Source organism: Choristoneura fumiferana, chromosome 5 (genome assembly GCF_025370935.1).
Source record: "Choristoneura fumiferana chromosome 5, NRCan_CFum_1, whole genome shotgun sequence".
Lineage (NCBI taxonomy): Eukaryota > Metazoa > Arthropoda > Insecta > Lepidoptera > Tortricidae > Choristoneura > Choristoneura fumiferana.
Window position 1 is genome coordinate 14,840,209 of NC_133476.1, and position 26,916 is coordinate 14,867,124.

At 37.1% G+C, this 26,916-nt stretch overlaps 1 protein-coding gene across 1 annotated transcript in view; it reads left to right on the forward strand.

The window, feature by feature from the left end:
* Rbp6 (RNA-binding protein 6) overlaps positions 1-26,916 on the forward strand; it is a 622,038-nt gene that overhangs the window by 275,686 nt on the left and 319,436 nt on the right. Inside the window, 1 exon segment of the mRNA XM_074088132.1 lies at positions 8,077-8,118. Within this exon segment, the coding sequence (XP_073944233.1) occupies positions 8,077-8,118 (42 nt within the window).

A 26,916-nucleotide genomic window follows, 5' to 3' on the forward strand; every position in this document is an offset into this window, starting at 1 on the left:
TTGAAAAAATTCAGGATGGTAGTAAGTATATCAAACTTTCAAAGAAAACTATAACGGCTAAGTTTGCTTGAGAATTAATAGTTGTTTAAGAGTAAATAGCCGCCTAAGGTATAAAATATACCTAAACTTGGAAGATTCAGTATAAAATACGAAATCCTTAGAAAAATATTACTTAATTTTTTCGTAATGGCTACGGAACCCTATTTTGGGCGTGTCCGATACGCTCTTGGCCGGTTTTCATATTCTGCGTTCGCAAGGTCAAGCTACTACCATATTTTATTCAACGATAAATTGTGCGATACAAATTTGTGCTATCAAGTTCTACTAGCATTAGTCAAACAATTTGTGATTATATAATTCAAATCCAACCGCAGGCAACACACACCGGCTAAATATCTGCTCCCTGTTTACGTTAGCCTGACAGGCATTCATTCTATGCACGAAAAGTTTATCCGTCGTGTCAGTCCGGAGCAAACTTCTCGGCCCGGACATCAGGAACCAGCGTAGATACAGTTGCACAATGGAATAAAGTAACATCGGAAGCTCGTTGGAGTTACTAAATAATACAGCGGGGGAGTGACATGCGCAGAGTGCAAGCGCCCTAAGTCTATTTTGACTGCAAATATCTGCTCCGGATGTCTGCCGGTCTGCACCGATCTTGCAGGGATCCAGCAGGGCTACTACGAAACTCGAAACTCGAAGTTCGTGCGGTCCCTCTGACACTTATACTATTTAATACGAGAGCGAGAGGGACGGTACAATACGAATTTCGAGTGTCGAGTTTTGTAGTAGCCCTGCTGCACGCAACGAGACAGTGTTATTTCATCGTCAGCTCTAAGTTTTCTTAAACTCAAAGGGCTTAGCTTTGTAAGCGCTTACGCAGATTTAGGGACTGTTTCACCATCCATTGGTTAGTATTAACTGACGGTTAAATGTGATGCCGTCTCTATTTGTTTTGTTCGAATAGACGGAGACGGCATCACATTTAACCGTCGGTTAACACTAATCAATGGATGGTGAAACAGCCCCTTCTTGTTTTGTGACGGTTTAATGCCGTGGGCTTTTCAATTGACTTTTATCTTGCACCAACCAAAAGAAATTTTTCAGGATAAATTCTGCCATTGTTCAGATAGTAAGGTAGGTGCGTTAAAAATGAAGAAACTCAGAGCTCTTGAATAAATAGCAGGGAAGTTAGCAAGGGTATTAAGACTGAAGCATGTCGTTAGAAACCCGGTCACTGTGCCTAAAGTAGCCAACGTGAAACAAACAGTGAAGGAAAAGGGCGATGAATAAAACACACGTTAATAGGCGCCTCTAACTAGGTACGCGAAGCACCCACATTAGCGCCCGACGAATGAGCTACGACTGATGGATAAGATTACGTCTCTTCCCATCCACCGCTTACGCTTTCGACGTCGGTATTTAAGAGAAAGTAATATCTGACAAAATGGAGAAAATATATTTCGGTTGCACTTAGGTGTGAGGAGTAGGCTTGAGCCGGTGTGCCGGTTCCCACGCGGCCGCCTGTCTCGTGTTACACCGGAAAGAATTCCACTTTTTTCTTACAGAATTAAACGAGCGATAAAATTCTTGCGACGTCGCATGAAAATGTGCGTTACCTGCCTTGCATATTTATGCGTGCCCCAGTAATGACGTTTGTCGAGCCTCTTCCCTGGCGGGTGTCATTACCTACGGCTTGGTCTCCGCGTTAAACCAAAGCCGGCTTTTCCAGCAATCTGTTGTGGGATTGTTTTCACTGAAAAATACAATCAACTGTATTTAAAAGTTAAAGCGTAATTCAAGAATGGCTCGGTTTAATATGCCTCTTAACACGACAATTTGTCTACACGTAAAGTCGCGGCTCGTTAAGTCGTACTTGCGAGGTGGTTCCCAGCCTCGTATTTCTCTTTCTGTTCAACAAGGCTCATATTAATTCGTCGCTGCGCCGTGAAGGCACTTGACTACCTTATTCTAAGAATGTGGGTACAATAAGTCGTCACTAAACATTACCTCCAGCTAAACTGTGCAATATCATTTATCTCGGCGGCGAGGGTAAATATTGTTCTTAATTTAATCCAAGTCTGTGGAAGCGCACGTGGGCGATGGCGCGAGCGGCGCAGCACTTCTCAACCGCAACTCGCAAGTCGCACATTGCACATCAAATATTTCAGAGGAAATGGTACGGAATATACTTGCAATAACTCGCCCCTAATCTTGAGCCAGCTCAAGTATTGCACCTAGAGCCAAATTCGTTCCAATTAGGCGGAGTTAGAGTGCGCGGTGCTGACTGAACAGCAAATGATGCGGTCCCCACTTAATACCGTCCCTGCGACGTTAACGTGCCGTCTGCACGTATATTTTAGTTACCATTTTCACTGAGTATACCTGCGTCATTAAACGGTACATGTGTAACTTAAAGTGCACTACAGTTGCTCCCTAATTTTGTCCGAGTCGCCGGGTGCTTGTTAATTATTATAGTTGAAACAACTCTGCTGATTTGCGCTCACTGATGAGATGAATATTGGTTGGTTGGTTTTTTAGAAAAATATGGCTCTGTCCATTGGAGGACAATTTTGCCAGTGTCTAGTAGGTTTTGCCGTTGTACGGTAAAAAAATCTATAAAACGAAATAATTATGAGAGGTAACGGTGGATGAACGATGACAGCGCGAATCCTTAACAAAAGTCACACTGATGAATAGTTGACAGTGGCATATGATTTTGTTTAAAAAAATATATGTATATGGTGACATATAATTAACTCTAAAATTTATCAAAGCAGTACCGAGTGTGTAATGCTCACAGAGTCGATTACCTACTACCAATACACAACAAAACTTTTTCCAAATCTGGAGAACACATAATATACATAAAATAAAACGCCGCAATAATATTTTCTGTGACGATATAACAGTAATCTTTGACCCCGACAAAAGTACAATAGGATTATGTGTTTAGGGAATTCACACACACATTATCCGTGAAAAAGTGAACAAACGCTTCGTTCACTTTGCGGGCGTCTCGTGTAAACCACGCGAGACATCGATATTGTGTTTGCTTAATATAAAATTTAACATAATCGACTTTACGTCGATGTCATCGCACTGAGTACATAAAGCTAACATGCTCTTTCCCAACCGTAGTGATATCCTACTAATGTGCTTTCTCCTACAATCTTTTCTTACGATGACAAGCGAAAATTTGTAGCCGCAATAAATGAATTTCGTTCTTAGCCGTTGGATTTTATGGTGTATTTTAGTTTGTTTTGTAGGGATTGACATAGGATAAGTTGAAATTTAAAAGCGGCGATGTCAATCTTTATCGCGAAGGGAAGTTGTAGGAAGGGGGAGGTTGAAGGTGGCCGAGGAGGGTGCGCCACTGCGTCGATTGTAATCACGCAAATGGCTCCATATCAAAATGTCACATTCGTTTCGATGTTGCGTTGTCATTTTTGCGCAGGAGTAGTTTGAGTCTGTTTGTTCTAGGAACTTCCTTAATTTGTTATTGGATGAGTAAGATCTCTTTGCGATCTAGTTGATAGCTTTTTAAACTACTTTGTTGTGAAATAAATATTATATACCTACCTAATGGAATAAGAAAGGTGAGGCTTTTGCCCTGCAGTGGGACACACTATAAGCTAGCTTAAAAAAATACCTACCTAATAAAATAAACGAATTAAACTTCCGCGATGATTATTTCAATTATTATTAAGTATTTCAACTACAGTCAATAGCTTTTGTCCGCGACTTTCTATGACAAGAATTCGCCTGACGCTGTTTCACGGAAATTATGCATTTTTCCGGGATAAAAACCATCCTATGTCCTTTCTAATATCTACATAATAAACTTCATTTAAATCGGTTCAGCTGTTTAAGCGTGAAGAGGTAACAGATAGACTTAATTTCAAACTTAGAATATTAGTAAGGAAACCACATCCAGACTAAAATCAATTGCTGAAAAAATACCTAGGTATATGGATCTCGGCAATGTATGTAATACTCATTAAATCTATCAATTACTTATCTACCTATGTTTACTCAATAAAAAGCGCAGTCAGCAAGAAAGCTTTTATGAACAATTATTGTTTTTATTTACAAATACTAATAAAAAAAAGTTTATTGTGTAAATAAGCCACGCAGGAGTCTTTTATGTCACTTTTTTATGCTACCAATTGCAATGCTTTCAGTAACACTATCATTGACATGTAAAATATACGCCACAAAAAACCTGGCAGAACGTAATTTTAGGCATTATTCAAAACAAAAATTATGTTTCAATTTATTATGATGAAAATGAGACTAAATAAATAAACTAAACTTCTTTACCTTGTGAAAATTGTGCATAGCATTTACGTCTGTGCGACACACATATATTATAACATGCAGAGCCCACCCACCTCCTCATGCACATCAAAAAATATCTGTTACAAACATGAAGAGAAATACGGTCGCGTTTCAAACTACATATAGTCTTATCGGTTATCTATTGTTTGCCCAAAAGTTATATGCCATAATTTCATTTGCCCGAAGTTCATATGCCCGAAACTTCATTTTCCCGAATGTTTCGTTTACTAGAAAAAATATTTCATATTCTTATTTTCCCGAAAATTAGATGACATAATGATTCGAATGCAATACGTATTGTTTTCCATATTATTAAGTGCAATAATATTATTTAATAGAATATTCAAACGCCATACTAAATAGTGTTTATTTTCATTATGATTGATTAAAATTGCTTTTTTCTATTACTAATCTATCTATTATCTTCATTATCCGGGCTGCTATAAAAAAATACCTAACATCGAAGGCTAAGGCGGGAGCTACGATCCGTTTTGCTCCCGCCTTAACCTTCTTAACCTAACCTATCCGAGTCGCTTCTCCTCCGAACCGTCTTGCTCGCTCGCTTCGCTCGCTCGCACAAATCAAAAGTCGCAATTTTAACCTAACCTAATCTATGAGATAAAAAAAATCCTGATTCAAAGGCTTGTTTGACGTATGGGCTTTATTAGTATTATAGTGTCGATACTCACCATTTACATGGATGGCAAATGATATTATGGCATGTGATACTTATGTCTTACAATGATTATGAAAAATGAAATTATTGAAATTAATATTATGGGAAACAAAGATTCTGTCATTTGATTAATATGGTAAACAATGAGTAGTGAAAATGAATTTATAAGAAACAATATTATGGCGGTTGAATATTATAGCACATGAAATTCGGGCAAATGAAGGTATACCAGTATTATCAAAGTCTGCAGTTAGTTCTACATCACCCAAGTAAACATCTTTGAGCCTAAATATGGTGTGTCTCATACTCAGTGTTTGTATTATTATTTTTTTCTGTTGCTCAAATTTCTAAATCATTTTCTTTCTTTAAAAACCTTCTCCTGTCAATTGCAACCACAAAATAACTAACGAAATAGGTGAAAGCATTTTGATATGACGCATGATCACGTGTTTCTTCAATTCATTTTTATTTATATCCTTGTCAATCTTACCGTACTTCATAAAGGAGGACAAGTTAATTGAAAGAGTAACCGAATGTGCCGTTCCTGTAAACTAAGAATTATTTAATGAATTAACAAAAATACAAAACTTTTGTCTCTCATCTAGATCATATAGCACTATATAAGTAAAAAAAATAATCGGAAAGACGTAGAAAGTAAAATAATTAAAATAAATAAAATATCATTACGCAATATGCTGAAAAATCTTTTGGCCTGTTTCCTTTATTTTTCTATCGACGCAGGCTGCCGGATAGCCACTGACTGCGATCGCCTCCATTAAAATAACTCGTTAAAATTTATCATCGACCCGCTTAATCGCTTTAACGCCACCATCTGGGGCTTTATGATTTTTCTGCTTGCTCTGTGTACTTTCGTGGTCATTTTACAACGTTTACAAAATTGCTTGCGTGAGGTTAAAAGCTTTGCTACATTTTACAAGTCCTCTTTTTGTTTGTGTTAAAGGGTTTTTTTGTGGCCACAAATTAAGCGTTAATTGTAATAAGATCCGACAACACGTTTACTTTGTGTGTATTACGCCGGTCATACCTACCTGAATTTATCATCAACATCATCATCAGTCGGAAGACATCCACTGTTGAAAGGCCTCCCTCTTAGAACGCCACAATGAACGACAACTCGACACTTGCATCCACCAGTTTCCCGCAACTCTCACGATGTCCTCAGTCCACCTGGTGGGAGGCCTGCCAACGCTTTGTCTTCCGGTTCGTGGTCGCCACTCGAACTCCTGAATTTATATTGATTTTAATTTATGACTGTCTGTCATTACATTTGAGTCCATTGAGAACATTCATCAACGTATCTTATTTCATAGTTCAAAAAAAAAAAACACAAAACGTTTATTCTGCAAGGGCCTTTTTTACATGACATTTAAAAATAGTGTTAAGTAAGTAACTCGTATTAGCGTTTTTGGAAAGACCATCATTGCCAAGAAGAATGCACCACAAAAAACTTGGCATAAAGTCATTTTTAAAACAACAAAACGAAATGTTCTAAAATTTTACCATTTATCCTTGTATATAATGGACTCGTCTGAAAATTTTAATTCTATCTCAAAATCCAATTTAATCAAATAAGTGAGGTAGGTTTTCTGCAGTTGCGGTGTTCCGTAGCGCACTCAGAAGATAATTAAATAATTAAGAATGTATGAATGAAGCTGTAAAGCCGTTTTCCCTGATATTGTAATAATGCAGTCCTCTTGGGCAAAATCTTTTAAATTATTCTCTTACGCCTGCTTCGTAATTACGCGGACGCAATGCCTACAGCTTCCATATCTATTGTGTATAAGCATTTAAAAGAACTTTAGAAAATCCCTTACACATTTTTTTACAAATTGCTGTGGCTTGTTAAATTCTAGTTTTTGTTTTGGCAGTTGAAGTGTGCAACTTATTACTGAATCAAAACTTCGGTTTTACAATGTACCTTTTAATTGTTTATGTTTAATTATTTATTTCGTAACGATCTTGCAACGTATTATGTAGGTAAATATTACTGCGCCTTTTTGCGTCTTTGATTTTCATATTAGCAATGAAGACAACGTTTATTATGTCATGCTAATAAGACAAATCATTAATTATTTAGTAAATACTTACTGTAGTAAGGGATTGTCCGTATCCCCTTTCTATAAATACCAGAACCCGAAAATACCATTTCCCGATAATATCCCACACCCAAAATGAGGTACTATGTAGATTCCCGAAATAATAGATGCTCCAATATCTCTTACCCCCACGTATAGATTCCAACCGTTAATCAGATATTTCATAAATTTGATTAAATTATTACTCGTACCTACCATGTATTTCACAATGTATAGGTACCTATCAAAGAGGTGTGTCCGTGTAATGTTGTAGTTATGAAAAAGCAAAGTTAAACAAGGAGAAATTAATTTTAAAAACATAAATCGCGCTACATTCCTTAAAACGGCGAAGCGACAAAATGATCAACGCGAGTGGGAATGGAGCATTTTACCTCTAAAAATGTCAAAGGTAGCTTCTATGGGTTTATATTTTGCGTTTATAACGGTCAGCGGCGACGTGGCACGAGCAAAAAGACTTTCGGCCGCGGCCGGGAGAAAATCTGAGGGCTTAAACAGTTCTACGTATGAAATAGTAGCGGTCGGTTACATGAAAAAGACGAGGGGTGAAATCGAGTGACAGGACCGCGCAGGATTTTCAGTCCGATGCTTTTTTGCTGGCTGGATTTTGGGACTGGACATTGCAGCCGCGCAGGCAATGGGAATATATCGAGTCCGCTCTCGAGCCGGACGTGCGGTCTATGATTAGTTGGCAGGGAAACTTGCCGCAGATTTTTTGTTTAGTTTCATTAATTACTGTTGTGTATCGCACAGGAAGATTACCCTTTTCAAAATCCTCGAGCTTATTCCAAAATATTTGAATAACTGCTTTTCACCGTAAAACTTTACGGTTATGATTCAAAATTCGTCGTCAGAAGCGACCATTACCGACTTAGCTTAGTATTAAAAGAATTTACATAATAGGGTACAATATTCATAAAATATAATGGCGAATTCTCTTTTCAGATTGATCCTAAAGTGGCCTTTCCCAGAAGAGCACATCCAAAGGTAAGTAATTTATAATATCATTGTTGGTTTGCTATAAATTGTAACTCGAACTCGCCATTAGAGTAAATAAACTCATTCTGACATTAAATTGCCGCAAAATAGCAACCTTGTGCTGCAAAGTTACGACATATTATTATGAGGGCAAAGCATACCGCTTGAACGCCGCTTGTTTATTTTCAAACATTTACACAAAATATTATTTTAGGCTGGACATAACTCCCGCTCGCTATTAAGATGTTGGCTTACGATGCATAAATAACTAAGGGCTAACAATTTAGTATGCGGGCTGTGATCTTGAGGCTATCCTTATCCTGGATGCGGTTCTATCAGAGGCCCGCCCTGATTGAATCGTCTAATAACTCCATTTCTTACTTCATCTGTGCATAGCATTAAGGAAAAACCGGTAGGTACCTACGTATATATAAGCAGTAAAGTCAGATCTCCTTATAAAAAGCTACACACTTGTTATTATCAAAAATATTTTTTTGTTTGTCTAGCATAGATAAATGTATAAATTCATTAAAACAAACAACTGCTAAGTTACTGTAAATATTAACAAGCATTTTTAAACATAGGGGCAATTCACGGCCCCTGGTATTTAAGGGATGACGATTTCTTGTTACCGTTTTTTTAAAGTCAAAAAAATGAGCAAAACAGAGTTATTTACTTTTAGTTCTATTTTTATTTATTTCTGTTAATTATTGTTCATATTATTTGTTTGTTTATAAATCAATTTATTCTTTCATACGCAAATACAGTGAATTGCGCAAATCCGAGTATGACTAGGTCAATCAAAGACAACCACTGCCTTTGATTGACAGCATACTCGGATTGTAAATATTTTGTAATAATAATAATGCGTGGATAACGCATTAAAAAATGAACACGCTAATTTTTCTATATTTACAGCGTTTCTACGAAGTAAATATACGCGACATACGAGTCAATTAATTGATCAATTCTTAATAAAACTTTTCCTACAAAACACACCTCTTATTACCCCAACTGCCAACAACTTCATAAAGTATTACATCCACCACAGAATTTCAATGTTCGCTTATTTAATAAATGCATGAAATTGAGTTTTATATCAAAGGTTCACAACGGCTTGTATTATTCCGTTTTGTTCAACATAGTTGCAAATGGGCTCCTCAAAGCGACCACGTTAAAAACCGCATAAAATAGGTAATTTTGAATTCAGCTACGGAACGTTTGAAGATTTATTCGTATGGAGATTCTGGCAGAAGGTTTAATCAGATAGTTTTAGCGATTTTTAATAAATTTTTTGTAGAAAATAATGTACTTAATTAATTATAATATTTTATGGTCATTTTGAAATTAAAAGTTCATAGTCATATTTAAAAGTCAATAAAATAAACACTTCTAAAATCAAGGCCTAAAAATGTAAAAAAGGTCATCTTTGTCTTACTTTTACTCGGCTACGGCAAAGCCAAAGGAAATTGGCAAAGCCAAAATAATTGTATTTTTTTTGCTGTGCCGATTTTTTTTTTCTCCTACTGTTTGTGTCGTTTTATGTTACTGAAGTAATTTTTCGAATATGGTCCGTCAACTTGTCTATATTGATATGCCACTACTACATATAAGAGGAGCCTTGCGTAAGTATAACATTGATACCTATTGATAATATGTATAACATTGTATATGTATTAAATGATATTGTAACGGATAACTCACGTCTTAAATCGAGTTTAGCTTGACATGTTTCGGGCTATTTCGTAGCCCTTCTTCAAGGGAGCACGCGACGCGGCGGCTGCCGCAACACGCGCACTACGCGCCACCGCTCTGCTCGCGCAACTGTCCGACCAATGTCCGACGAAACTAACACCGGCACACAACTACCGTCATTTTTATTGTCACTGTCTAATGTAGGGTAGCACACAACACTAACAACATCGCTCCGTAAAGGCACGTTCACACCAACCGATGACGCAGCACGAGTATTTCATACTGTTTTCCAACTTGGGGGTACCGACCAACCACAATCCCGGTTAAAATTCGGACTACAAAATGACAAAATTGTCTATGTAATCGAAAATAAGCATAAATAAAAAAGCCGGCTAAAAATGCGGGTCGGACTCGCGCACGAAGGGTTCCGTACCATTATCTATTTATAACCATTTTTTTTGGGGCAAAAATTACGTTTGTTATACGAGAATTATTTTTAAAGTGAGTCATATACAACTACATATTTTGTGAATACTTCAAGCGTCGCCCTATTGCCGTTATTAATATCAAGCAAGAAACGGCAAAAAATTGGTATGTTTGTTGTATGGGAGCCCCACCTTAATATTTACTTTATTCTGTTTTTAGTATTTGTTATTATGAAATACATAATGTGTGAAAATTTCAACTGTCTAGCCAAACACGATTCATGAGATACAACTTGGTGACAGACAGACGGACAGTGGAGTCGTAGTAATAGGGTCCCGTTTTTACACTTTGGATACGGAACCCTTAAAAACCGATGAAAGTCAGCGGTGCGTGTTTAATCCTCTTGGGTAACTGTCGGGAAAAAGCTATCTGATTGCAAAATTTCAGTCTTATCTAGGACACATTTATCTAGGAAACTGATATAAGGGAGGTGGTTGATTTCAAATGCTTGCCAGTTACTATTTTCTATGTAAAAAGTCTTGTAAGCGGACGCCCGAAGTCTAGTTTAGTCATTCAAGAAGATGGCGCCCTACGTAAAAAAAACGATCTAAAATTGATTTTAATGAACTTACTTACTTATTTACAAGATGACCTGAGCGCTTTTCAGCTCGATTGGCAGTTGCATGCTCATGATAGGGAAGAGTGCAACCACGCACCCGAGGCCTTTGCCCAGCAGTGGAACATATTACAGGCTGCACAAAAAAAAGTGTCCTCCGAAAATGACCCTTATTTTGAAAAAAAAAAAATTACTTTGCACATCTGTGTCATAGGGTTACACTATCCTTCCAAATTTCACCTGATCTGGTCCAGAAGATTCGGAGAAAATTGGCTGTGACAGACGGATGGACAGACAAACAGACGCACGAGTGAACCTATAAGGGCTCCGTTTTTTTTTGTACGGAACCCTAAAAATATTGAGCCGTAAGGAGCCGTAGAATAATTCAGTGAAACTGGCAGTTTTTTACGTAGTAATTAATAAATTTATTTTGGGTGTTTACCCTTTTTTTCAAAATTCAACATTGTGAAAAACTTAAAAAAACTGTACATACATACATACTTTTAAAACGCGCTACAGGTACTGTCCGGCCAAAGAACAACTAAAAGGTGTTTGTCCAAGGCGCAATCTTCGATCTTAGCCATTCCCCGTCTCGCGATGGGTCCAAAACATCCCAATCACGACCCCAATTGCCTATGCCTATAGTAAGGCAATTTGCCATGAAGCTCGTCGGACACTTGTTTTGTAGCTCCTGTAAGTAAGTGTGAGTTATCACTGGCCGGGCTGCCCGCATTTAATGTAAATTGGCGACCGCCGCCGCCGGCTCGGCCGCATCGCAACGTTTTTACATCCAAGTAGCTGATACTTGAGGTTTTATTTGCCCCCACTACGGCTAGTTGGGTAGCTTTGGCTAGAGCTCTCGGTTTGTTGAGTGTGTAACAGATAGTTTTGATTCTATGGCGGATTTAAATTACCTTTGTTTTTGTACTAACGTCGACATCTAATCTCCCTTAAAAATGAAAAATGACAACTTAGTGAGTAGTATAGAAAGCTTTTTTGGACTTACCTAAGGATCAAAAGGGTCTATTTCAGTTATGTTCGCTAGTTTTGTAGTAAAGATTGAATTAAAATACGAAAGTGTAGTACAAACATTTTAACAAGATGCAAACGAATTTCCCGCTGGAAATAAACAGAACATGTTTTGACCAAGAGCAACCGCAATTTGCAAAAAACTCCGCTGGCATGCTAGCTCCTTCTTTCATAATATAGACATTAAACGTGATGGATGGTTTTAAAACATCACGTTATATTACTCTATCCGGCCTGCCAGAGCGGTGTTGCGTGGCCGGTCAAAGGGGATGCCAGCTATGCGAATTACATGAATACATTAAGGGAGCACTGCCTCGTACATGTTACACTGTAATGCTCACGAATAAATTTGGCGCATGTTCCTTCATCACAGCACTACCAAACGGCAACTATGTAGGTATGGAAATTCGACGGGGTGTATAGATCTGGCCGTGATAACGAGGGGTCTCGGAACGGTCGCCGAAATTAGAACCTGTTATAGCCAGTCTTTTTTTGTGCGCTGTGAACCCTCTGTTTTTAGGTATCTGTGACAATGTTTATAACTAGTAGGTACTTTTTTTAGAATCTAAAGCGTAAAAGTCTAATCAAAACAGAAAGCTTGAATTTTATCACTCTAACTTACTCGCTTAAAATAGGGACTTGACTCTGTCGTCATTTTCATCGAGAAAGTGTCGATGATAATTTTGTTTATATTTTTTGTTTAGTTTGTTGAAATATTCGAATATATCATAAATTGGACGACGTTGTCAGTAATTGAGGGGGGCCAAAAATTTTAAATTCTGATTATCGTCGGCGCTTCTGCTTTCCCTTCTAGAGCAAACAATGGAAAAAAGGGGACACCGCTCTCCAGGCGGAAGCTGAGAACAAAACAAACGAATTTTTAATATCGTCTTTATCGATAATTGAGACTCTCGCGAAAACCTCTTATTTTAAAAACTTTTAGAGACTGTGAAAGAGGAATCGTGAAGGAAAATGGAATTGGAAGAAAAAACTTTTTTCATCTTCTTTGTTTGACATTGACAGTCACTAAACTTTGTATTTTCACAGTGGGTCTATTCAATTTAGATTTGATTCAGTGAAACTTAATCAGTCTAACATCTGGCAGGTGAGTTGTATAATCACAAACTTTATGATGAAATTAATGCGCGTTGTGGCCTTAAAGTACGTGGCCTATAATCCAATCGCTTGATTTTATAATTTTAATCAATATGTAGTGCTTTTTAAATGTTATAAATGCATAAGAATCATTATTTTGCAGATTTCTTATCAATATAGTGCTGCTATTTCTTTTGACAATAAGGTTAAAATAAACACAGTTTAAACCGGTCTTTAATCAAATTACGGTATCAATACATTTTAATAATAACATATTATTTCAATAAATTACACTTGAAATTTACCATGAACTTTACGGCCAAGGAAAATATCGTGACGAAACCTGTATACACCGCAAAACAATTCAATGGTATGTGGGACCAGTCCACGCTGGGCCCGCGTGTGAACTGCGGCTCAAGCCTTCACATTCGTGCATTCTGTGAGGAGGCCTGTGCGCTGCAGTGGGACATGTATAGTGCAAGATGATGGTGAAAAAAAATTCATCACCATAATTTCGTACTTACACTTCAGTTGCATATGACATTTAATAGCACTTGCAATTTAAGTTATTTAAGTATCCGCAATCTATAAATTTTGATTAAAATACAGAATACAGGTACAATAATAATTGAAATAAACTTTATAGCTCATTTTATAACCGACAACTTTTTAATAAAAAAAGAGTGCTGTCTTCGCCAACAAACTGCTTAGCAGTTAGGCGAAAATATTTTTAAGTTGTTATTTTTGTATTATGTGATTAATAAAAAAAAAAAAAAAACACGCTATTATATCTCTGGCTATATTATCGCCTCTACATAGTGCTGTGCGTGATTTGTGTTGCATCCCGAGTGTTGCATACTTGCGGGCGATATCTGCTGTATCTGGATTACGGGGGGTTCTCGCAGGAGAATGCCGGGAGGGGGCGAGAGGGAACAAAGGCTAATATGTCATCGCGGCCAAGTTAATTGACGCGGTTTCCGCACCGGCGCGGCGGAACGCAGACGTCAGCGTTTCCTTCGCTTACATATTTATATGAAGTGACTACGCTGACTTGCGCTATGAGAAAGTACTTTTTTTTTGTTGATGGTGCTCAAAATGTAGCCAGGTTTTGATTTCAGTCAATTAATTGGTTTTTGCGTTATCGTGTCTATTTTATGCTTTTGATGGTTTCGATTTAATTGGTTTCATAATTTTGATTCGTTATTATTATCGAATGACTCCACAAACAAAAGCCTTACTCGAAGAATATTTTAACAGTAGGTAAAATGTTCCATAGAGAAGTGTAACAATGAGCAAAAACGTCAAAAAAGCACAATCAATGTGGCTAATTATGCGTAAGACTAAAGTTTTTATACCTCAAAACTTTCATTAAAACGTTTTAGGTACTTTTGTAATAAAAAGTAGCCGTGCCATTGTTAATACCTACAGCTCTGAATTCGAATACTGGACGCAACCGCGATTTACGCGTCTACATCCACTTAACGCTTCAAAAAGCGATTCTATTCAGAAATCAATGCTTGCTCAAAGTTTATCCGCCGTCATTTCAATTAAAAAGCTTTAATCTAGCCTGAAACGGTCGCCAAAATCGGTGGCATTTGTAATCACCGTGGCGTGAGTTTATACTCTTTAATGGACTTTGCAGAAGTAGTTCCAACTCTCCTTACGGCTAAGATATTCGAGGAAAAACTACCCGCCACCTACCGCAGTAAGTGGCGAAGTTCGGGAAGTATTGCGAGCGAGGGCGCGGTTGCCGCGCGTCGGCGCGGCGGCGCACGCGGCGCGCGGGGCCCAGTCAGCGCGATTTAACGTGTTTCATTAAACGTTTTGTCGGTGTAATCGCAAGTAATTTAAGTGAAGAGAGCCGAGCTTCCGACTTTGTAAGCATTTTGTGTTTTCTTTTTTAACTACTTCGTTTTAACTTTGTTGTTGGGCTTTTAAAAGCTGACTGACAGCCAAATAACAAAGTTCTTTAGAACTATTTAGGGAGGTTTTAATGAAATTGTAAGCTTTTTATGCGATAGCGCTTCACGGAATTAGAAAATTGGTTGTGGTTGGGTGCATGCAACGGGTGTTATACTTTTTTTTATTCTTTAATCACCTTCGGTTAGATATATTTTTAGTAAACAGTTTTCTTTGATTTTATTTTTGAAGACTGTAAAAAACTTGCTATTTTAGTAGTTTCGCACGCTGAACAAATAGTTTACTGAGCAAGGAAATTATTTTAGTTCATTGATATGGACCTCCGCAAAGTAACGCCTGATTCAATAAATCATATTACAGGTGTTGATATCTCGATCGTCTCTAACTTAATACTTAGATTATGAAAAGTGACACACATTGAGTAACTGCACATTTTTCATAAGATACATAAAAAAGTTCAATATGCAAGTGATACAAAATAATACATTGATTCAGGGGCTACTTTGTGGAGGTCCATATCAATAAACTACACTATTGTATCTTGCTTCTCTGCTACACATACATGATGTTGACATGAAGAACAGAACTCTGTCACGTTCAAAAATAAGTATGTGTCATTGGGTGATATATGTTAATGTAGACGTAGCTGTGGTGCAAGCTTTGTAGCGGAAAAGCGAGGTAAAACAATGTAGCTAGTTAGAGATATGCGTATACACCTACGAGTATTTAGGGGATTAAAAACTTTTTTTTAAACAATACAAATACAAGCATGAACCCGTAATAAAATTTTGTCAGTCCTAATTTCGGCTGATTTATTTGTAAAGCCGGGTATACACTAACGGTAAATGATATGCAGCGTGGCTGCAGCTTCGCTTTGCGGTCGCGCGACTTATGCCCCGCCGGCTAGTAGTTATGAGTCCCGTCTAGCCCATAAATCAGCAGCTACAGCTGCCTCATCATTCAGCAAACTCACCTTTATTAGCCTTAAGATTTAGTTGGTTACCTAATGATTCCAAGTTTTGCATTTGCTAATAGAGGAATAAAAAATCAATTACTAAGTTTAACCCAAGAACAACATACATACTCGCTAAATTAAACCGTTTAGAAACAAAAGACTGATGGATGTTCCCATGTTCTTATATCTGACCCACTGTCAACTAAGCGGACCGGAGAGCGGAAATTTCATGGCATTTTTGACCTGTCATAGTGATTTCTCGCATTACTAAAGTATGGGCAAAAAACATCCCAAAATATTTTACTCAAATCATCATTTGGCAAAAAAACATTTGCCAAAAAACCCTATCGCCATTTTACAGTCAATAATTTTTTTTTGGCAAATTATTGTTTCACAAATAATTACCTACTCATGTTTCATATTACCAAGTATTATTTAGTAAAATGTATCGTTTGGCATAACGTACTCTTCCTAAAATATCGCATGACATAATAACCTACTTTTCTGGGAGCAGTTCGTTTCTGTGGGGGGCGCAGTTCTAACCTAACCTAACCTACTTTTCTGATAGCAGTTCGTTTCTGTGGGGGACGCAGTCTAACCTCATCTACTTTTCTGAAAGCAGTTTGTTTCTGTGGAAGACGCAGTTCTAGCCTAACCTAACCTACTTTTCTGGTAGCAGTTGGTTTCTGTGGTTGGTTTGTGCGAAATGTCATTTTGAACAAACTTTTTTTGGAATACAAGGTACACTAAAAAAATTTTTTTTTAAACTTTTCATTGTACCATTTGGTCGGAATAGTTTTCATATATATCCGTGCAAAATTACAGCTTTCTAGCATTGATAGTCCCTGAGCAAAGCCACGGACGGACAGACAGACAGACATGGTGAAACTATAAGGGTTCTGCTTTTGCCATTTTGGCTCCGGAACCCCTTAAAATTTTCAAAAAATTACAGTTTTAGCGGGAAAAAAAATTATGACTTACAATCATTATGACAAACATTACATTATGACTTATAAAATTATGGCAGTCGAAAGGATCCCATACGATTTGCTGTTTAATACTAAAACAATCGCTTCTACATCGGCATAGTCCGCGCTCGGCTGAAAGCAAAAGTTCAAGTAGCACGAGGGAGCATACTTTGTAAAGAAATTGCATTTAATCATGTTGAGACCTTCTCATAACTTGGCTTTCTCTCGTATATTTTATGAATTCCTAACATACTTCTTGTCAACCTATTACTTTAATACTTTCAGCTTCGTATGAGTTTTTTACTCGCACCCTTACGCGGATACTTTAATTAAATTATTTTGAAGGGTTTTGGTGGTAGTAAAATCACTGGACAAACTTGAAATGGGTAGGTTATAAAGGAATATATTATTAACATTGAAATTAATATTACTGCAGTAAATCTATCTATGTACGCTCAACATCTGCCTGTAGATCTAACTGTATATCTGTAAAAATTGTGATGCTGCCACGCTGGCTTGACAAAATGAAACAAACTAAGGATAAGCCACACGTGTATTCCGTAACAACAAAACATCACCCGTAGGTGGTTACGCCCAAACAAAAAGATGATAATGAAGTTGATAACCAAGAGTTTGATACAGGTAATTTCTGTGTTTAAACGATTTTTTCCCCTCACTTTTTCCAATCACTTGCACTTTCATAAAAGACTTGGGACTTGATTTTAAAAATATTCCACATACACACACACACACACACACACACACACACACACACACACACACAAATATCACGCCCGTATTCCCAAACGGGGTAGGCAGAGCACACGAAACGTTACCGCTAAGAAATGGAGAGGTGTAATTCTAACCCAACACCACACGGGGAAATATTCCAAATTTTCAAAATCAACACAAATTTGAATTTTGCCCTCTTTTCTGCTGTAATCTGATGTTTTTTCCCACGGGAAGCACATCAAAACTTCTAATAGACACTTTATTTGATTAGTTGTCCCCCGTTTTCTAATCTGTGCTCGTATGTAGATCGAGTTCTGCTCCTGCGTGATATTTCAACAACTTTTAATTAACGTGCATCTACTTAAACCAGGATTCCATTTCCACGGAGTTTTCTGCTATCTGTAGAATATTTAAAAACTGAATAAGCATTTTCCTTTGAAATTTCCACGGAGATAAACTAAGCAATACGTGAAAAAAACAGCCATGCATTATTCCTGGATTAGAACCTATTAATAGTATTAATATAAAATAGCATTAAAGGTCATTAGGAATACAAAAGGATCGACACTCGGGAATTAAAATCGTTTGTAAAACAGACACATAGTTTTGATTTATTCAACAGAATCGGTAAAGCATAAAAATGGTTTTTAACTGCTCAAGAACCAGTTTTATTTAAACATGCCTTTATTCATTTAATATCTAAGTAGGTGTATATTAGTGATCGAAATAATTTGCAACCCGATTTTTAGAACTATCGAGGTTCCAATCGACTTAAAATTTTATATGGTAGGTACCTTTATATTTCATCAATGACTATATTTTATATTCATTGATGACTGCAAACAATAAATAATGTTTTAGTAATATTTTTTTCATATAAAACCTATCAATATAAAATGGTAAGGGCGGGTTTAGACTAGCGTTTTTTCTGCGCGTACACGGCCATTTTTGGCATACGCGCTGACACGCTAGATTACATCAAATATGCGTGTAATCGCTCATTCTTGCGTATTTATTTAACTCTCGAAAAAATTAAAACCGCACCTGAACGCGCGTACACGCGCTTCCAAAAGCGAGCTTTTACGCGCAAATAAAACTAGACTGAAACCACCCTCAGTACCTTAATTTTTTTAATTAGATTAAGCTGAAACTCATGTCATTGACATATTAATTTTTAGGCACGTCATCGGCAAACTGACGCGAATGTGTAAGTAATAATTCCTGTCTAAATAATAGCTGTATTAATTAATAACTTGAAAGTCAACACCCTTCACCCTGTCATTAGTTTGAGGAGAGACGTAAGAGTATATCAATCATTAGTTACGTTATCGCGCTCGCACACGTCGTGCCTTCGCCAACTTCGGGGCTCATGTTTGGGGTATTTGTGCTAGCCCAACTACTAAAGTTAAAACGCGCAAATTGATGAGAGACATTCCATTATTCCGCCAGTTCTGTCCTACTAAGTGAACTGACGACATCGCAAGAATTGCGGACAACCAGTGAACGCGAAGGCTAGGTGTCGTTCATCGCGGTGTTCAGGCGAGAAGGCGGTTCTACGGTGACCGCCTTGCAGCTGATGATGATGATTCCGTAATTGTAGCTTAACCTTAACCTTAACCAATTGCTCCTCAAACAGAAGATCATAGGTTCGATTTCTGTTAATTTATCGTGATTTATGTATGAGCAAAAAATGGGTTAAGGTGAAGAAACATCGAGTGATAATCTACACTAACATGCGAGACAATTCGTTTGTTTGTGCGAAGTTCCTATTCTACATTGGGCCCACGTGGGAACTACAACCCAAGCCCTCATAATATATACTGGTAAGTCGCCTGTGCCCAGATCAGAGATGATGATGACATGATGAATCCACAATCACAATGCGCAACTCACCCTTTGTAGGCATGTTAAAAAATTACACACTTTTGTTTTTAGTCCGGATGTAGCGATGCTAACTGGATTTTGAAACGACCGGGGATCAGAGGGGTTTGCGCATGCTCAACGCCGTTACTTTTCAACCCAAAATTCCTAACCGCGAATTTAATATTTAATCTCACCCTTGTCTAAAACATTTACCGGGTGGGCTGTGCGTCCCGGAATACCTTTCCCTATCTGCCGGCTAGGTACATCGGTTAGGTACACTTTTTTAATCGCTCGACCACCACTTGACGTGAGCCCGTGATGGATGACGGCCACTGCTCGGGGCACGTTTTGTCGTCTTATTAATACTTAAATTGGCCACCAGTGACGCGTACAAAACCTAAAAGGGATAACGCCACTTAAAACATTTTTATTCGACATTATTATTTAGGTACGGTCCTCGTATTAAACTTAAAAAAATTACATCAATTAAAAAACATGAGTCTTTCTTTTTCTACCACATATTTTCAAGTAGCCTCTAAAAATGCATTCTGAATTTAGACAAGTGATTAATACAAATCCGTTGATGTCACATACATAGAAATTTTCTATCAGCAATGTTCAAAATTTATCTTATTTAGAACATAGTTAATAATTACGTTAACGCGAGGCATTCTCGTAGGCATGCATTTAACTGTGGGACATGCGTCAGTGGGTGAATTAATAACTATATAACACAACCTCTCAGTTTACAGCGCCCGACGAGACATTATATGTCCGTTACACATAAATCTAGCGACTTGAACATGCCTACAGCTAGCTATTGGCGTAACGAGGTGTACGTCTCAAAACATATTAGTAAAGTAAGTTAGCAAGCCAAGTCCGCTTGGGTTAATGGGGTGTCATCGTAGATGATGGGTAGCTTGCTCCTCTGTTACAGACTCATCAGGCTAGCGCTCACGACTACCTCTACCCTCTTATTGAGACTCCTTCTATACTGAAATATGGGCTCAGATGCGCCGGTGTACGGTCACTATTAAAAAATTGTGTTTTTTTATATTAACTAAACCCACTTTAGTTTTAGTTTTGTTGTTTTGAGCAGTTGATATTTTTTGGCTGGATATATGTATTGTTTTTTTGTTCAAACTAGTAAACTAGAAAACAATGTATATGTAGTTGTTATTGCTGCCTTTAATGTTTAATCGTGTAACTAAATGAATTTCAGACAATGTACGAGTATTTGTCGAGCTTCAAAACGTGTGCCACTTTTACACTTCAAATTATTTGTCTGTTTTACAAAAATACATGCTTAATGGTTACTTGACCTGAAATGTATACCGAAATGTATATCAGAATAAAATTATTATTATTATTTTAATTATGACAGTGGAAGCATCTACCGTTACATGTTTAGTTTTAGTTTTGTAACTAAGGGACCCCATACATCCCGGTATTATTATTATTCTTTTCATGTAATTTTTTCTTTAATTTTATACTGTTGTTTTTAAGTATTTTATTTGTAAGTTTCTTGCAGCGCATTTCACGCATTCTTTGGTAGTTTAAAAAAATCGGTCAAGTGCGAGTGCGAGCGACTCGCGTATGAAGGGTTCCGCGCCTCCTTACAATACAATGTTTTAAGAATAAATAGTTCAGTAATAATTTTTAGTAAAAAAATCTAATACAAGCACATTTTTTGCTGGCGGTACTTTTTTCCCTGGTTACCAAAGTAGGTAGTCGTCAAGACGAATCAAATGAGACCAAAATCGATGCAGTCGTTTCGTTTTATTACAGAGTTCCTATGGCCAACAACTAACTTCATCATCAGATCAGCTCTACGTCATAATAATATTGCATTGTCATCGGATTTATACATGCATGCAAAATTTCAGATCAATTGGTTAAAGATATCCACTTCAAATTTAAGTTAAAATATTAATTCCACCCGAACAAACATAACTAGTTACATTACATTAGAAGTTAATAAAAACATATCACCAAAATGTAAGCACTAGGTGCAAGTATTTTGAATAAATAACAATTTTAAATTCTCATCCTCTTTGGCTGTCGCCCTGTCGGAGGCTGAATAGCGCTTCAGACTCTTGCCATGCGCCGCAGCAGCAAAAAAAATTTGCTGTCAGTTTTGTTCATTCACGGGAAATTCAGTGGACTTCGTATGTTGTGTAATTAAATAATAAGAAGCTCGACTAGTGTGAATATAAACCTTTTAAATAGTGTTAAGTACTTAGTATGATTTTTTTAGTGTAAAATACAATAGGTAAACATAGTGATTATACGGTGTGGATTTGGCGAGCGCTTTATTGAGGTTTGTGGTTCATAAATTGCTTTATTAAATTTGTAAAAAAAAGAATAAACCACACAATCAGGCAGTCACTATATTATATTATCGAAGCTTTTATAAAACATCATTAAAATCGCAAACTTTAAAGGTAAATATTCAACCGAAATAGTTAGTCGTTTCTAGGCAACTCGGTCGCCTTAGCAACGGCTAATAATGTCTAGCAACCAAAAAATGCTGAAAAAAACACGTTTATTGTATGACGACCCCCTTTAATTTGAACTTTACTTTATTTTTAGTATTTGTTGTTATAGCGGCCACAGTAATACATAATCTGTGAAAATTTCAAGTGTCTAACTTTTACGGCATAAGAGATAGAGCCCTGTGACAGACGGACAAACAGACAGACAGACAGCGGAGTCTCAGTAATAGGGTCCCGTTGGCACCCTTTGGGTACGGAACCCTAAAAATGTCATGTAAAAGTACCCAATGCGACCAATATTTACTGAATAAATGATTTGAATTTGAACAGTTCGTTACCGTAAAAAGTTCTTGCAGAACATGGAAGTATTTTTGTTGGGTTATTTAGAATTATTTTCGGAACAGTGGTTGTTGCTAAGTTTTATAAAAAATGTAATCAAGTTATACTCGTAGCAAAGACAAAAAAATATATCTAACTAGTACTTAGTTAATTGGACGTGTATATTAAAAAAAGACAAAGGAGGAAAATAACATAGATTTCAGTTAAAAAAATATCAGTTGCATTTCCAATACTTGCTCGAATAATCAATGTAAGTCAATCAATCTAGTAAATAGAGTCTAGTCAAGTAGTAGTCTAATATAGTATTTTAGTACTTACCGGTTTGTGCAGGAGAAGCAAGGCAAACATAGTATGTTTTCTTAATCTTATCCCACAGTAAGCAAAGCTTGTACCTACTATTGGTAAAAAACTAAACATGAATAGAAATTTCAATTTAAACATAATATGGTAACATTGGTGTCTCTGGTACAAACATTGAATTCATCGCAGATGCATCAAAGTATACTTAGTCATGGTCACTGATAATTAACTTATAAGTTTGTTAGTAAAATAAGCATTATAAATGTTTTTCTTTATACGCATCAAAATGGCAAAAAGGTAAAAAAGTAGGTACAAGACTGACTGTAAAAGTGTACTAGAACTGACATATAGACGTCATACTACCAAAGTGACTGGACCCAGGAAATTAAAACTTGGCAGCAATATTCCTTGAGAATTTTACACCTCTATTGCAGGATTGACACTCTCGCCTCGTGCCTCGCCTCGTGCCTCGCCTCGCGCCTCGTCTAGCGACTCGTACACGAGTGTAAATGCGGCGTATGACCTTCAAGGAATACGTTTGCCAAATTTCAATTTACATTAAAAAGAGTGATAAAAAGACGGTGACTCACAGTCATATTACATGTTTCTATCTTGACAAGGAACCACAAATTGGTTCGAAAAATCGGCATAGTATTTTTCTATATACCTACGAGATAGAGAGCTAAACTTTTTTTTTTTCATAAAACCTCCATTCACTTTATTTTGTATTACGTTATCACCTATCCTTTAAATTCTTCTTCAAAATCAGGCCAAAACATTATAAAACAAACGAGGTCACACGATGCAAGCGGTCTTATTCCGCCACTTTATTTGCCTAGTACGTCCCGGGGCAGAAGCTAAGCGGTACTAATGACATGTCATCGTAAGAGACCGCCCGTCCGCTAGACCGATCATTGAACACTCCACTGTAATAAGATAAGTTTATCGACCAAAGGTTTTACTGAGAGTGTGGTTTTTTTAGACTACGTTTAAAGCGCTATGAGAAAATTAGAAATAGTGTATTTGCTTTGTTGAAATTGATGTTTAGTGTTAAATTGTGTTGAAATATGAAGACATGATTACATTAAACAGTTTAAGTACATTACAACTATTTATTTTGTTTCGCGATGTTCATCCATTGTTACCGCTTATATTTTGGTTTCTAGATTTTTACCGAACTACTTCAAAATCCACTAGACGGTAGCAAAGTTTTACTCTGATTATCATATTTATTGAATCAAGCGCTAGCCATATTTTGAAAAAAAAAAACTTTCTGACTATTCATTCATTGCTCACCTAAAAGTAATTTATAGTTACGAATTAAATTTTAATGTATTAATTAGTACGGAAACCAATCCCAAAATCATACAAAATATTGTTTTACATTCTAACTTAGCCATCCGCATTATCGAAATGTGAAATGGCATTGAAACAGTTGCCAAGAAGATAAGACAATCTCAATTCCCAATCCGGTGGAGCATAAAACTCCAACCTGCAAAATAAATTCGCCTTCAAAAGTGGGGAGTTGCAATCTGGCGTAGAATAATTTTCCGTGCGATTGCGAAGCTGTGTTTTGGCGCACCATTCGACAAATGGCTGCCGTCGACAGAGCAGTCCGCATCACAACAGCCAGTGGCGGCCGTGTAGTCACCAGCGTCGGGCAGGACGACGCGGCAAGCTGACTGTACAATTTTCACTGCTCACCAAACCTAAGAGACTAAGAAAAAAATGACAAGATTGCCAAAGAGCCTAGGGGTGTCAGTCGAACCGCTACGTTGCAACACGGAGATTGTGCCGTCTGCTTTGTTTGCCTCTTACCGTCTTATTTCCGTGGCGAGAATTGTATGAAGGCTCACTGCTCTAATAAAATTTTTGCTCTTGAAAATACTTGCTAAATTGGCTAAAACAAAACAAAATTCCTACAGACAAATGTCAAACATCAGATTCTTTTAACCCAAAAATATATTTTGAAATGTTTCAACCGTCTGCAGTAACAGGAAAAACATGTTTGCATAATATTTTCAAACTCCAAATATCCAAGAGCACCAAGTCATTTAACATGGAAAAAATTGCTCCAAGCAGCACTAATACCGCAAGAGGTAGTTAACGCTATCTAGTTAGTAGTTAAACAGCTCATTCTCATTCTTGAAAACGTTCCTTAATGTAATAAACGGCAAGAGTAGGAAGCACCGCGTGAAAGTTGAGAGCGTATGCTATCTCATGCAAATTACGGCAGATTTATCATAAGACGTCTCCGTAATTACGACGTGAGGAGATATGGCGGGCGCGCCTGAACTGGTTTTCCAGAAAAAAGGCAATTAAAGGGATAAACTGGAGCAGTTAAGTCGGGCGTCACGCTTGCGATATCTCCAGAGAGCGCGGTGAGTCGGAGCCGGAGCCGCGTGCGTGCTCGCGCCTGCCGTCTTCAGACCCCTGCTAACACGTAAAGGGCGTGGAGCAATATCATAGACTACAGACTAGAGACGGGGGAACATCCGCCGCTGACGCTATTGCACTTGAAGCTTTACAAAGCTAAAAGCAATACAGTTATTTGATTTAAACCGGGTGTGTACCACCGCCTTCCGCTGGATTGTGTTTGTTCTGGTTTGGCAGATGTCAAAGTTGTATGTTTTGAAACGGAGCCTCATTGTTGTTTGCGTTGTTTGTTTCGCGACGGATGGTATTAGGTTCACTACGTGTTCTAACTTACCTAATACTGCACGGAAAATTGATGATGACGTTTTCTTAAAATTCAGGTTACGTTTTCTTAGTAAATGAAGTAACATTACTATTTAAATAGCCTCCCTAAAATACGTTTTGGTGCACGCAGGAATATGGAGAATAAAAAACTGTGTCGTTCATATTTGATTAGTCGTACACTCAAATACCATTACTCTCAATTTAACAGTCAACCACACTCGTTCATAATCAAACGCATAGTTCATCAAAATAATTATTTTGCTGTATGAGAACAGACGATATGTGACATTTGGTGTCCGGTAATTAATGCAAATCAATGACGGGACGTGCGATTGATTCTGGACCAGCGGAAAGCCGATCAATTACGTTAATGAGTTGAGGATCCGTATCGCTGACGATTAAATATTATGCAGAAGCTTGCCTTTATATACCGAGCGGGAGCCTATTGAAGTACGCCTTCTAGCACTTAGCTGATCTGTATGCAACCGACAGTTTGGGCTTAGCATCGATTTAATTAAAATAAGAAATACTTTTTTGTTTATTTTGTTTGAAAATCAGCGCTGGGGTGTTTATTAACGCTTCAGCATTATGCTGAGCCAGTGTCCGATTACATCGCAATGCCACATACTATCCTTCGTGTTATCTATTTGTACTTAATACTATTGTTGTATGTTGGTTGGGGAATAAATGTATTTTCTTTCTTTCTTTATATTAGAGTAACAGTACCATAGACCTAACAATAAATGCTTTTAATGATTCATGGTTAATTACATTAGATTATAATAATATACACCTATATACAACCCGTCAAATACAACCACAACAAGTCTACTCGTGATTAAGATGCACGCAATTGCGTCGACACATCGGGAGGTGGAGGTCATTAAAGGTAATCACAGTGTACATCCCGCAACAGATTATCTAATGTAGTATTACGAGAAATACAAATTAGTACGATTTGAGCATTTTTACAAGCCTTTATTTAACTCTCAATGTTTGTATGTGAGTTTGTTTGGGTTTAAGCTTGCAAGTTCAATTTTTCCCACTTTCAGTAGTCCGACAGATGATAAGGCAATAATTAGGTAGATCTTGGTGGTCCGTCCGGTATTGTCATCGCTGGAGGGAATTCTTGAATGGTTGATGGCATCTGTAATATTATACGAAATGTAAGCAATAAGGGTAGATATAAATATAGTAGGTATCTAAACAACAGTCATGTCTTGAAAATTGTGTTTGATTGTCGTGTTTGTAACAGTTCTAAAAAAAAAAAAAAGATCTGTCTGAAAAAAAAACTTGGGTTAAAAACCTATTTTTTTAACAAAATCATTTTAGTTAATGATTATACTATATATTTCAAATATATTAAGATATATTGCATATATTTACTATATATTTAAACATTTAAGATCATAAATTGTACTGGTATAATAATTATCATCTGTTTTACCTCACACCGTCTCACACAAGCCTTTGTATCACATTTCAGCATTGTATTGTAACATTTAACAGGTTGTTAACTCTTCTTCCCATTGGCTAAAAGCTGCGTCTTGTATAGTTCTATGCCATTTGAATACTACAGAAACTAGACTCGTACACATGGTTGATATCGTAATCCGATCAATGAGGCTAATGAACCCAGGGTACCGTATTGGAAACGCTTCAATATTATGCAAA